Source organism: Mytilus galloprovincialis, chromosome 14 (assembly GCF_965363235.1).
Source record: "Mytilus galloprovincialis chromosome 14, xbMytGall1.hap1.1, whole genome shotgun sequence".
Taxonomy (NCBI): domain Eukaryota; kingdom Metazoa; phylum Mollusca; class Bivalvia; order Mytilida; family Mytilidae; genus Mytilus; species Mytilus galloprovincialis.
Window position 1 is genome coordinate 48,170,569 of NC_134851.1, and position 14,322 is coordinate 48,184,890.

At 33.4% G+C, this 14,322-nt stretch overlaps 1 protein-coding gene across 1 annotated transcript; it reads left to right on the forward strand.

Annotated features, from left to right (window-relative positions):
- The first annotated feature begins 2,228 nt into the window (after positions 1-2,228).
- On the forward strand, positions 2,229-9,338 carry LOC143058769 (high-affinity choline transporter 1-like). The gene is made up of 6 exons (XM_076232212.1): positions 2,229-2,358; positions 3,344-3,492; positions 4,006-4,152; positions 5,556-5,685; positions 6,991-7,208; positions 8,391-9,338. The coding sequence occupies exons 2-6, from the start codon at positions 3,376-3,378 to the stop codon at positions 8,922-8,924; spliced, it is 1,146 nt and encodes a 381-aa protein (XP_076088327.1). The 5' UTR covers positions 2,229-2,358; positions 3,344-3,375; the 3' UTR covers positions 8,925-9,338.
- The last annotated feature ends 4,984 nt before the right edge of the window (positions 9,339-14,322 follow it).

The following is a 14,322-nucleotide window of genomic DNA, read 5'->3' on the forward strand; positions in this document are numbered from 1 at the left end:
GACTAACAGGTATTATTGTGTCATGTGTTTTAGGCAAAATTTTCTCTTTCAGACCCAAAGGACAATGAAAATACATATACCCGGACTATAAATATTATTGTGTCATGTGATTTAGGCAAAGTTTTCTCTTTCAGACCCAAAGGACAATGGCAATACATATACCCGGACTAATAGGTATTATTATCTTCTACCTCCTTATCCTGGTAATTGGACTAATCGCTGGCAGAAAGAAGAACAAAACAGGCGATACAGATGAATTGCTATTGGCTGGACGAAATCTAGGATTTTTTGTCGCGGTCATGACGTATACAGGTGATATGTTTGTACAGAATATTTTTAATGAATTTACACATGCTTTTCATATAGGCAGACGACACAAGCGGCTTTTTCTTCCGACGATTAACATAATTTCGATAAAACTTTCTAGCTTTCCTCTAACCAAATAATACTTTCCCTTTTATTATAAGTAAACTTATGATGTATTTCAATAATAAGTTTACAAGAATAGCCACCTTGATGGAAGCCCGATTGAAGCATACAAAAGTTAATGATCTAAGATTTACTATAACCGGGTGTTACACTTTTGTCAAGTTGTTGCATCTCTTTTACACTTTTCTCATTTCTGTTCTCAATTTTAAAAACAAATATTTCGAAATGTCTTTATTATGCTTGAAAAAGAAATAGAATGATGATGATGACAGAATCATTTTTTTTGGTAATAAAAATAATAAACCATACTTGTTTTTTTTTTTTTAATTATTATTCATCAATTGACAGCAACACTAGTGGGAGGTGCTTACATTAACGGAACAGCGGAAGTTATGGGTAGAGACGGATTAATTTGGTGTGTCGCACCTGTCGGTTTTACCATAGGAATCATTATAGGTAGGAGAGTAAAACGTTACTTTTTCAACAAACATGTAAGAATATTATTATATATATTTTTTTATTCACCGGGAGCTAAAATTCCATAGTTGGTCTCAAGAAATCCTTGGCTTATTTTTTTGACATCTATCAAACGTAAAACAATTGAGCTATTTTTGCGGTACCTCGAATGACCGAATAACACTGTTATTATCAGAATAACATTTGTAATGACCGAATAACACTTGAAAATTTAATATTAGCACATATTAGTGACTTTTTAACATTGATTATTAAATAATAGTATACACGTGTTTTGTAAGCGTTATACTTTAAAAGTCAAATTATTTGCGTGAAAATGATAAAGCGATAAGCGGGGTCCGGGATCAGAACCCCTTCCTAAATGAAACCCCGCTATCATATTAAAAAAAACCCCATATCAACCACGCACTTGATGATCAATTAGATTTAGAATTCATTCTCGCATTCATTTCAGTTTTCCCAACTTTTTAATTATCAGCATCTTTGTAGTCTACTACTACTACTACTACTAGAGTTATGATTTTCTTTAAATGTTATTCTTGCAATTTCCAGTAAACAATCCAATGCAAAACCAATATTTTTCATAAATCTCGGGGGATCATGTTATTTCGCTAATGAAAAGAACGAATCCAATTCGAATGTCAGTTTTACTTTCTTAAAGTAAGCTAAACATCAAAACTATATATCATCGATGTGTTATGGTGTAACTAGGACAATTTGTCAATACTAAATTCAAAAATCTTGATAACAAAAATAGATATTGAACACAGAAAGACTCAAATGTCAGGTAGAAAAACGATAATGCCATATATATATAATATATGAATACAACAGCATTATACATGATATAAAACAGATGTGGTATGGTTGCCAATGAGACAACTCTCCACAAGAGACCAAATGACACAGAAATTAAGAACTAGAGGTCAGTATACGGCCTTCAACAATGAGCAAAGCCCATACCGCATAGTCAGCTATAAAAGGCCCCGGAATGACAATGTAAAACAATTCAAATGAGAAGACTAACGGCCTAATCAATGTACAAAAAATGAGCAAAAAACAAATATGTAACACTCAAACAAACGACAACCACTGAATTACAGGCTCCTGACTTGTGACAGGCACATACATACAGAATGTGGCGGGGTTAAACATGTTAGCTGGATCCCAACCCCCTTTTACCTGGGACAGTGGTATAACAGTACAATATAAGAAACATGTATATCTCAATATCTGCAATCCTCGCTCCGCGTCACAACATCGACATACATATCTTTACATCTTGTCTATTTTAAGCTGCATTGGTGTATGTTCCCAAGGCAAGAGAAAAGAATTACACAACAATATTCGACATATTACAAGACAAATATGGAAAAAGAATTGGTGGACTCCTTTTTTTCAACGAGTTATTGGCTGATGTATTTTGGGAATCTGCAATACTCTCTGCTCTAGGTATGCTCATATCATCACACAAGTTTTAGATCTATGAACTAATTGTTATTACAATAAATCTTTGGAAAGCACGGATTTTCCCTTTCTTGAATACACGAATTAGCAAGTTAAGGAAATCGCAAAAATAAATCGCCTCAATAACGGTTAGAATGAACTAAACGCGAAAAAGTATATCTGAGAAAGTTACGGAGTTTAAAGTGTTTTAATATCACGTATTCTATTTATTATAAATGTGTCCATTAATATACGAGTTTTGAAATTGTGAAAGTAGCCGAATAGAATACAAATTAATTCAGATGACACTTACATTAAAATGATGCTTTGTGCTCAGCTACCACATATTAAGTTACTATAGCGGTCTTAACTGTTGGATATATATATATATATATATATATGTAAATTCTACGTTAGGTACCACGTTAAATATTACGACTTTATCATGTTTACTAATATATATACATTTACGTATACTACTAAGCATATGTATATCGACGGCTGTAGTAGCGTCTGCCTGTTGAAGTGATTCTTACATGTTTCTGTATTCGTTTTCATTGACAATTACGACTTTATATATTATACTTGATATAGATATGTCGACGGCTGTAGTAGTGTCTGTCTGTGGATGTCATTTAGGAATAGATTACCTTAGCCGTATTTAGTACAACCTTTTGGAATTTTTGGTCCTCAAAGTTCTTCAACTTTGTACTTGTTTGGCTTAATGACAATTTTGATCTGAGCGTCACAGATGAGTGTTATGTAGACAAAACGCGCGTCTGACGTATTACATGATAATCCTGGTACCTTTGATAACTAATTATATATTTTTCTGTATTTTTTCTGATTGACAGGTACGGCTTAGCATATTATACTCAATATCGATATGTCGACGGCTGTAGTAGTGTCTGCCTGTGTGGCAGTGTGTTATCAGCGGTATACTACTGCCTTGTGTTTTATATATTTTTCTCCATCTTTTTCTTATTGACAGGTACGACCTTACGTATAATACTTGGTATAGATATGTCGACGGCTGTAATAGTGTCTGCCTGTGTGGCAGTGTTTTATACATTTTTTGGAGGATTATACTCTGTAGCGTATACAGATATAGCACAATTTTTTCTAATGTCACTTGGACTGGTACGTAGTTCATTATGTAACAATCACTTTCATACATTCATTATGACCTATTCGTGACATCAATATACTTGTCCAGTTAGTTGAATGAACGCAAGTTCATTCATTGAGAAATGTACCAAATTTATGTCAACCCGTCAGCATGATGTCTACGAAACAACAAACCTATTAGTGTAAGGCGGTATGATTTCATATCAGTAGGTTAAGTATTATTTCTAGTGGTGTAATTGCTTGATACTTTTTTAATACGTGTTCGAATCATGCTATACATTCATGTATGTTGACCTATAAATAGAAAAAAGAGACAAAATTTCACAGAAATTAACAACTATAGATCACCGCACGGCCTTCGACAATTCGCAAAGCCCATACCGCATAGGCCGATATATAACAAATGTAAAACATACAAACGAGACAACTAACGTCATAATTTGTGTACAAAATAAATGAACGAAAAAACAAATATATAACAAAGCAACAAACGAATAATGTTTGATACATTTAATCTATACACAGATTTTGATAATACCATTTGCCTGGACAAATCCTGCTGTTGATATGAGCAGATTAAAGGACAAATGGAAAGGATCTTTGGAGCCAGGGTTCATAGGTGTATATATAGATTTGTGGTTACTGACAATTGGGGGATGTTTCACGTGGCAGGTAAGAATTACATCATTTTAATAGACTTGTATATAATGAAAAATTTAGGAACTAAAAGACAAGGTAAACTGGCCGTTCAGTTATTTCAATTTTAAAACCTTTTCTGTGTGAATAATATTTTCAACGGTAAAACCAAACTATTAAAAGCCGATGATGCATAACAGTGAAACCAAATTATTGAAAGCATTAAAAACTTCAGGAGATTTGTGACAAAACGTTCCCAATGAAACGTGAATTGTGTAATTAAAGAACGTTTTTTCGTGCGCTTAATTAGAAATGATGCGTCTTAGTATGTTGCAATGTGTAATAGTGTATACTGCAATGAGTAATCATGGTAAATGCTACTATGCGTTATGGTATATTCTACAATGCATTATGGTTTATACTGCAATGCATAATGCAATATCAGGCAATGCGTAAAAGTATTTGCTGCAATGCGTGATGATATATGAGGTAAGGCGTAAAGGTGCAAGCTGCAATGCGTCATGATATATGCTGCATGCAATGCATAATAGTGTATGCTGCAATGCGTGATGGTGTACATAGGAATGAATAACGGTGCATCCAGGGATGCGTAATGATGTATGCTGCAATGCGTAATGGATTATTATTCAATGCGTAATGGTGAGTGTTCTAATACGTAACGGTATATGCTACAATACGTAATGGTTCATGCTACTATGCCTAATGATATATGCTGCAACGCGTTATGATATATGATACAATGCGTTTTGATATTTTACACAATGCCGAACAGTGTACCATGTGTGGTTAAGGACGTTATTTATTCGTTAATAAATATATATTGAAATGTATACATCTACTATGTAAATGCAGTACATTATTTGATATTTTGAATAGTAAAACATTATGTATGATTCACCTAAGAAGTAAAATGGTAGCTGGTGCAATGGAAAAATATCTAAGGTGGATCGTCACGTAAAAGAATGATATGCCTGGTACCTTTGATAACTATTAACACCACTGGGTTGATGCCAATACTGGTAGACGTTTCTTTCCCGAGTGTATCACCCGCCCATGCAGTAGTCAGCACTTCGGTGTTGACATGAATATCAAATATATGGTCATTTTTATAAATTTACTGTTTGGAAAAGTTTGAATTATTCGAAATACTAAGAATTTTCTAATCCCAAGCATAGATTATCTTAGCCGTGTTTTGGATAACTTTTTGAAATTTTGAGTCCTCCATGCTCTTCAACTTTATAAATGTTTGGCTGTTTAACTATTTTGATCTGAGCGTCACTCGTGAGCGTGTCTGGCGTAATGTTATAGGCCTGGTACCTTTGATAATTATTATACTGATCAACGATATAATACATTTTAATAAATTATTAGGAATATTTATAGAAAACATGTAACTTTATTATATTTCAATACTTTAGGGATTCTATCAGCGTGTACATGCATGTAAAACTACTAGAATTGCAAGAGATTCAGTATTAGTCAGCGCTGTATTAGCTTTACTGATGGGTGTTCCGCCAGCTATAACAGGTGTAATTGGGGCAGCTACAGGTGAGATTCAGTATTAGTCAGCGTTGTATTACCTTCATTGGTGGGTGTTCCGCCAGCCATAGCAGGTGTAATTGGGGCAGCTACAGGTGAGATTCAGTATTAGTCAGCGCTGGATTAGCTTTATTGATGGGTGTTCCACCAGCTTTACCAGGTGTAATTTGAGCAGCTACAGGTGGGTTGTATGTACTTTTGACCCAGACTCCAAACACACTTGTAACGGCCCTCTTTGCAAAACAAAACCTGATAAAAAAATCTTTAATGTTATGTTTCTGAAAAGCATTCTGAAAGGTATCGAAATACGAAATCATGTACTTCTATTTTGAAAGTGAATAACTGGATTGGATTGTAGTTTGCGATGATACGCCCAGTGGCAAATATTCATACAATTCAGCACAATGTACTGTAAAGATACTTTCTGTGCTGACATGAATAATCATTGATGTGGTCCTATTTATAAATTAACTGCTGACAAAACTTTTGAATTTTTGCAATACCAAGGCTTTCCTACCTCAGGAATAGATGACCTTAGGTGTATTTAGGAAACCTTTTAGGAATTTTGGTCCTCAATGCTCTTCAACTTCGTACTTTATTTGGCCATTTACAATGTTTTGGATTTGAGCGTCACTGATGAGTCTTTTGTAGACGAAACGCGCGTCTGGCGTAAATACAAAATCTAATACTGGCATCTATGATGAGTTTATTCATTGATTTTGAATACACAAAATACATTTTCTAGTTCTTGCCAGCATCAAGTCTATGATTTGACGTATTGTCAGCAAATCTTGGAACTAAACATTAATTTTTCTCCTCAAGTATTTATTTACTGTGCAGTTATCAAGCGGAGAACATATCGGCGCGACCGAAAAACATACAACGAAGAAAAAAAATGACCAAACGAAAATGATGAATAGACAAACAGCGGTCCACAAAAACAGTACAAAGAAGAAAGTTTTGAAATCTGGGAATATTAGCCACGGCAAAATTAGGAGGTGCAATATTAAGGAAAAGACATGTTCACTAGTAGTATTTTGTCATTTTTATTATGAAAATAAAATCACCAAGAAAAATCCGGTCCTTCATTTTTGTATTCTTTAGTTTTGAGGCCATTTTTCACTATTTATTCTTAATTTTGCCTGTTGTTCTCTAATAGAATTATATTTTAGCAAGCAATTATTCTCGATTCTGTATCTTTTTACCCTGTATTTCTCAACTTTTGTTTTTTAATATTTTCGGTCCTTAATTCTGCAGATTTTGGTATACTTTTCTTTATACTGTTAACCCCATCTACACCCTTTTACATTGTAGACTGGAATCAGACTATGTACAATGGAAACCCAGAATTGTCACAAAATGAATGGAGTAATGTTTTACCTATGGTGCTAGCATATCTTTGTCCAATGGCTGTATCTGTTTTTGGATTAGGGGCAGTTAGTGCTGCCGTGATGTCATCAGCAGATTCTATTGTACTGGCAGCTGGATCTGTTATCAGCCATAACTTATATAAAAACTGTTTCAGACCAAAGGTAAACAAAACAAACGTTTTCAAAACTTCGTACAAAGAAATGAAAGAGTGAACAATAGGGGAAAAGTAAAATAAAAGATAACAGTATTAACAGATGTCAAAATCCATTTTAGCACGCAACCCTATATAAAAAACTGAGGAGAGTTTCAAGGTAAGTGTTACTGGCTATAAAACATCACTTAAAAGCGATTTCAGACTGAATCACTACATTCTGTTGGCTTGATGGCATAAAAACGTCATGAGACAAAAACCGACAACAGAAACATAATCATCAATCAATAGTTAAAAGGAACAAGACCCTTCAGAAATGTGAGCAATTCCTGCTTTATATACATAAATTATGTTGTTTCGCATGACATGTACATTAAAATATCATATGCTATGATACAAAATGAATCATTGTACAGCTACGACTGACGAAACATAGCTGATCTACAATTTTTCTGCAGGAAATGTTTGTATCAAGTCAGGGATATGACATTGTTTTTCCACTAGTTTAATTGTTTGAACTTTTGATTTTGTCATTTTAAACTGGACCTTCGTTTTGAATTTTCCTCGGAGTTTGTTAATTACTTTTCGCAGACATTTGATATACATTATTTATTTGTTGAGTAGGTCCGTAGTCAAGCAAACAGTAAATGACTTTATTTCTGACAATTTGACAGACATAGAAAAAAGTAAAATCACAAAAATACTGAACTCCGAGGAAAATACAAAAAGGAAAGTCCCTAATCAAATGGCAAAATCGAAAGCTCAAACACATCAAACGAATAGATAATTATAAGAACTTTCATATTCCTGACTTTGTACAGGTATTTTCTTATGTAGAAAATGGTGGATAAAACCTTGGTTTAAAGCTAGATAAACCTCTCACTTGTATGACAGTCTCTTCAAACAATCACTGTTAACCTAACCTGATAACCTTTATCAACATGATCAAGAATAACTAATATTAAATTGTTAGCGAAGAATATCTAAATAACGTCCCATTTTCACTAAAATCTTCACTTCACTCTCGTAATGACAATCAAATACCAAAGGCGACTTCTCATAAGCAGAACTTAAACTGTTGACATGAGTGTGTAGGATATCTTTATTTTATTGAAATACATTTTAAAGTTTATTGAAGAGAAAGTTGGTTTTCATTAGCCATTGACATGTAAATAATAAATTCTTATTTTAGGCATCTCAGCGGGAATTAACTTGGGTTCTCAGAATCAGCATTCTATTGACAGGAATATTGGGAGCAGTTATCGCTATTGCCGTTGAAAGTGTATATGGGTTGTTTATTTTATGTGTGGACGCCATGTATGTAATCCAAATGCCAGAGTTAACATGTGCATTATGGTTTGAAAAGGCTAACGGTTATGGTTCTTTAGTAGGATTCATTGTTGGTCTGCTCTTACGCATACTTGGTGGAGAACCAGTTTTATCACTTCCAGCAGTTATCAAATATCCTTGGTACGATCCAGCAGCGGGACAGCTATTTCCACATAAAACATTTGCAATGATGTCTTGTTTTACTTCAATTATATCAGTTTCTCTTCTCACAGATTACATTTTCACAAATGATAAAGTTGATAAGAAATTTGATATTTTCAACTGCTTTCAACAAAACGAGATTGAACAAAAAGATAGACATCAAAGCAATGCTGTTCAATTAAAAACAGATGACATTTTTGATGAAAAACAGGATGAACTTGATGTTTTCCTTTAAAATGAGTTTTCGTAGATCTACAAAAATATAGGTGCGGATTTCAATTTCTAATATTAACTTTTGCGCGATGCAAATGTACAACAGAATGACGTCTGAAAAAAAAATTGACAGTGGTTATTTGATCCGCTACACAATTTGCTGTAGGATACAGAAAATTTATTATAAAAGAAATACAGAATTCATAATTTGTTAAATGTTGGTAAATGTACATATTGTAGCCTTTAAAGTAATCGGTTGGCGGCAAAAAAGGAATAACTATATTTTAAATAAATTCCTAGTGACGGACAAATTCCGGACTCTCTCAGCACCAGACCCTTTAAGTACAGCCATGCAGTTGTGACAAGGAGTAACAAGATTTGAAAAAAGTTATATTTTAAATCACTAAAAATGTTTAAATATATATCACTAGGTAAGGCTTTGCCTCTCATGTTCATCTTTTAAGTTGGTAGTATTTACCGTGAACATTAAACAAATTCTATTTTTAAACACTCGGACATCGCACATTTCGTAAATTTTTCTTTTATACATTCCGTGCCAAAGTTGTATTCTTTAAAATCAAAGTTATCCTGTGTCTAATAAAAGTAACTGAATTCAAATATCTGCTATCAGCACCACATCACATAAGAGAACAAAACATATATAGACAAAAACACCCACTAACAATGTTCAGGAATTAGAATGGCACATTCAATTATATGGTTGATAGAACTGTTTTTTTTTAAATCTGAACCTTTCCCGTGTGAAATCGATCAGATCAAAATAGCACTAAAAAGTATATTAAAATAAAAACCGAACGCCGAAGAAAATTTAAAACGGAAAATCCCTAATCAAATGCACAATCAAAAGTTAAAACACACCAAACGAATAAATGCATATCTTATATCTTTCTCAGCAATATTTGCGACTTTCAACTTTAAAAATTGTGTCCAATATCTTTATCAGAAATCTTAGCGACCTGGATCCCATTCATCTTTACAAATTGTGTACACATTTTAAAACGAAGCTTTTAAGAACAGATATTTAAAATAAATTCTACTAGTCATTTCACAAAGTATTTTGCCTTGATTTCATTTGTTAGTTCTATCCAGGACAATGGAAGGAAGGATCCTGTTCGCTCAAAGGCAGCAGAAGTATGTTTTTGTTCTAATTTGATATCCGCTGTTTTTACTGAAAGGCACCTTTTAACTTTATATCACAAACCCTTCAAAATGTAGTATCCCTATTCAATTGTAATGTCTTCTCACCTTAAGAACTAAGCCAGTATTCGTACTAAAAATATTAAAGTAATATTTTATATTTTGTTTCAACTTGGTTTTAAAGATTGTGTACTTCAAGAAAGTTTGCTTCCTCAAAGAAACCTTTTTTTAACAACTGCAGTGTCTTACAATTTGTCCACTAAATAAAGGCAACAGTAGTATACCGCTGTTCAAAACTCATAAATCCATGGACAAAAAACAAAATCGGGATAACAAACTAAAACCGAGGGAAACGCATTAAATATAAGAGGAGAACAACGACATAACACTAAAATGTAACACACATAGACAAAATCCCACGAGAATAACAAATATAACATATATATATAACATCAAAACCAAATACATGAATTTGGGATAGACAAGTACCGTGACACGTCTTATCGCAATGTGAATTTACACTCAAAAATAAGAGAAAACAAACGACACAACGTTATAATGTAATACACACAGAAACGAACTATAATATAACAATGACCATATTCCTGACTTGGTACAGGGCATTTTTAAAGGAAAAAATGGTGGGTTGAACCTGGTTTTGTGGCATGCCAAACCTCGCACTTTTATGGCCATATGAAATATAACATCAAAATGACAACACAGGACTACAATATAAATAAATTGGAGAACACAATTGACAAAGAATCACACGAACAACAGCCAACAAAAGGCAACAAGTTTAAAATTTTTATACGCCAGAAGTGTATTTTGTCCACACAAGACCTATGTGTGACGCACAGATACAAAAGTTTGAAAGCCGAAACGAGTACAAAGTTGAACAGCATCGAGGACCAAAAGATCAAAAAGGTTGTGCCAAAAACGGCAAGGGTTTCTGTTAAGTTACCAGAAAATCCCTATAATTTAGAGTAATTTATACTTTTGCAAACAGTAAATTTAATAAAATGAATATACAAAAGATGTACATGATAAAGTTGAAGTATTAACTAATTACAGGAAACAACTGAAATACATTTACATAACCAGACATTTGAAACACAAAAGTAGATACATCCGAATACGTTTAAACCTCTACGCCAAGTGACGTCCTATTTGAAACTGAAAAATGACGAAAAAATGACGTCATTTGAATTAGTAAAACAGAGCATCAAAAAATGAAAAATGACGTCACATAAGAATGAATAAGATAGAATTAGGATTAATTTAAGATTATATATTTGAACTAAATACTGATATTGCATTTAATAACAAAGCACATTTTAATTCTTATTAATATAAAACTGAGGTAGCAATTAACTATATTATAAAACTATGTAAACGATATAGGTACGTTTTGAACATTGTGAGGCCGGAAGCTATTATAATTTCTTTTTGAAATCAAATCGCTTTTGAATTTGTCTTTTTAAACTTGTTTTAATGTCTAAGCAATTCAATATTTCTGTCATTGTATGTTTTTTTTTATTATTATTATTGTATTGCGATTGTATGTTTTATTTCTAAAAAGCTTTTAAAATAAATTATTGCTCAATCTCATCGGCAGTTCTAAGATTTAAGAACGAAACAAAATAAACTTATCTAATAAGTTATATGCAAATGACAGAAACGTAGATAACGTACACTATTTGATAAATTAACATATCTGAATAAAATATAATACACTTTATTGATTGGTGAGTATATATGTAGGTAAAGTTAGCGACCGGGTCGTTATTCGTTATTCGATATTCAATATTCAATCGGATGCTAGCAGTCGGGTCGATATTCAAAAGTTACAACAAGACATATTGGATATTGTGGTCATCGTGCATTTCCTTAAGATATTCCAAGTCAACTTCTAATATTCAATCTATTTCCCTGTCGGCTGCAATGTCAGTTTCATGTAGGTTCTGAATTTCAAAACCGTTTAAATATTTGAAACCTTCAGCTGCTTGAGTCTAGGTACATCACGTGACTATTTGGTTAATTTTTGTCGTAATACATATGTGTTTGGTAGTCTTTTTCATCTTTTGACCATCTTCGTTGTTCTCCAAAATAAGTACCTGAAGATGTTCAAAATCTACATAGATAATATATGGTACCTTCAGATATTCTCGAATGTTTTTTAATTTTACAAATTTGTTTCCTCGGTGGGGTGTTCAATTTTTTTGTTGGTTTGGCAGTAAATGATTGCTCAAGATTCTTCTCTTGTAAATCCGTTTACACATTCAATAGGGACAGCAAAAATATCGTTCACGATGTCTATTTTTTCTCATCTAATACTAGTAACCGTTTTATATCTGTATTCAGCCAAACCATGATTTTTTATCCGAGATTATGACGAGGTTGACATGTTGTTTATACCGATGTTTTGAAATATGTATACGGCATATCTTATCTCGCCTTTGTTGAATCCAAACACATGCATAGCATTTGATCTGTTTTTTCAAACTCGGGAATGTCAATTAGATTCACATGAAAGAGAATGTCCTCAAAGTTCATTTTTTTTTCATGTTCCTTTTATTTTTATTCTCCGTAACGATTTCATGGGTGAATTGCAGTCAGAATTGACCACATAAGGCTCGATCGGGAAATATAATATTACTTGAGCCTTATATTGGTCTGTAACGTGCTATGTGTATGCTAAGACCTATCATTTTATCCACCGTCTTATGACTCCCTTGTCGTTCATACCCAATGAAACATGTATATATCTTTTTGAAAGATTTCTTCCATCTTGCATCTATAAAAGGCTACAGTAGTAAGTTAGTACATCGGATTACTAACACAAAGGTTCCTGATTCGATTCCCGTTGCGGGATGAAAATTTCAGGGACTGAATTTTCGGCTCTACCTTGACACCATGTGCGAGCATGGTCTTGAGGAAACGATCATAGTCCGTCGGAAGATATAAAAAAAAAAAAGATGTGGTATGATTGCCAATGAGACAACTATCCACAAAAGACTAAAATGACACAGACATTAACATCTATAGGTCACCGTAGGCCTTCAACAATGAGCAAAGCCCATACTGCATAGTGAGCTGTAAAAGGCCCCGATAAGATAATGTCAAACAATTCAAACGAGAAAACTAACGGCCTTATTTATGTACAAAAAAAAAATGAACGAAAAACAAATGTGTAACACATAAACAAACGACAACAACTGAATTACAGGCTCCTGACTTGGGACAGGCACATACATAAATAATGTGGCGGTGTTAAACATGTTATCGGGATCCCAATCCTGCCCCTAACCTGGGACAGTGGTATAACACCATTTGCGAGTATGGTCTTGAAAAAAAACGATGATAGTCCGTCTGAAGGGGACGATAAATGGCTGACCTATGCTAAGAGAGAGCCATATTTCTTGCACGTAAACAATCCCATTGTGGATTTTGCAAAAGAGCAGGCTGATGCCGCTACAAAGCAGCACTAGCACCCGCAGAGTGGAGAGGGATTAATATAAGTTTCAAAACTTGTTTCTAAAGCCACTATAAATTAATATGTTTAAACTAACAGTAGCATACTGCTGCTCGAAATTCATAAATCGATTGAGTAAAAACAAAGTTACAAACTAAAACCGGGGGAAAGGCATCAAATATAAGAGAGAACTACGACACAATAGAAACACAGTATTAAAATGTAACAAAAACAGAAACGAATTATAATATTACAATGGCCATTTTCCTGACTTGGTACAGGACATTTTAAGAAAAAAAAATGGTGGGTTAAACCAGTTCTTGTGACCTACCAAACCTCGTGTTTATGACAATAGTAAATATAACATTAAAAAGACAACATTACATGACAGGTATACACTATAAATAAATAGAAGAACATATAGGACAGCGAAACATTCAAATAATAGCTAACAAAAGGTACCAGGTTTTTAATACGCCAGATGCACGTTTCGTCCACACAAGACTAACCAATGACGCTCAGATGAAAAAAATTGAAAACCAAAACAAGTACAAATTTCAAGAGCACTGAGAACCAAAAGCTCCAAAAAGTTGTGTCCAATACCGTTAGGGTCCGCCTGAGATATGAACATCCTATATCCCCTCATTTAAAACTTGTCTGGAATTTTTCAAGGCACTTTTGTTTGTATTTACATCTCATTTTAACCTTTATGGATAGATATCAATTCAACCACCTCTTTATTCGATTTAACACTTGATAACATCTTTAACATCATTTTTATGAATGT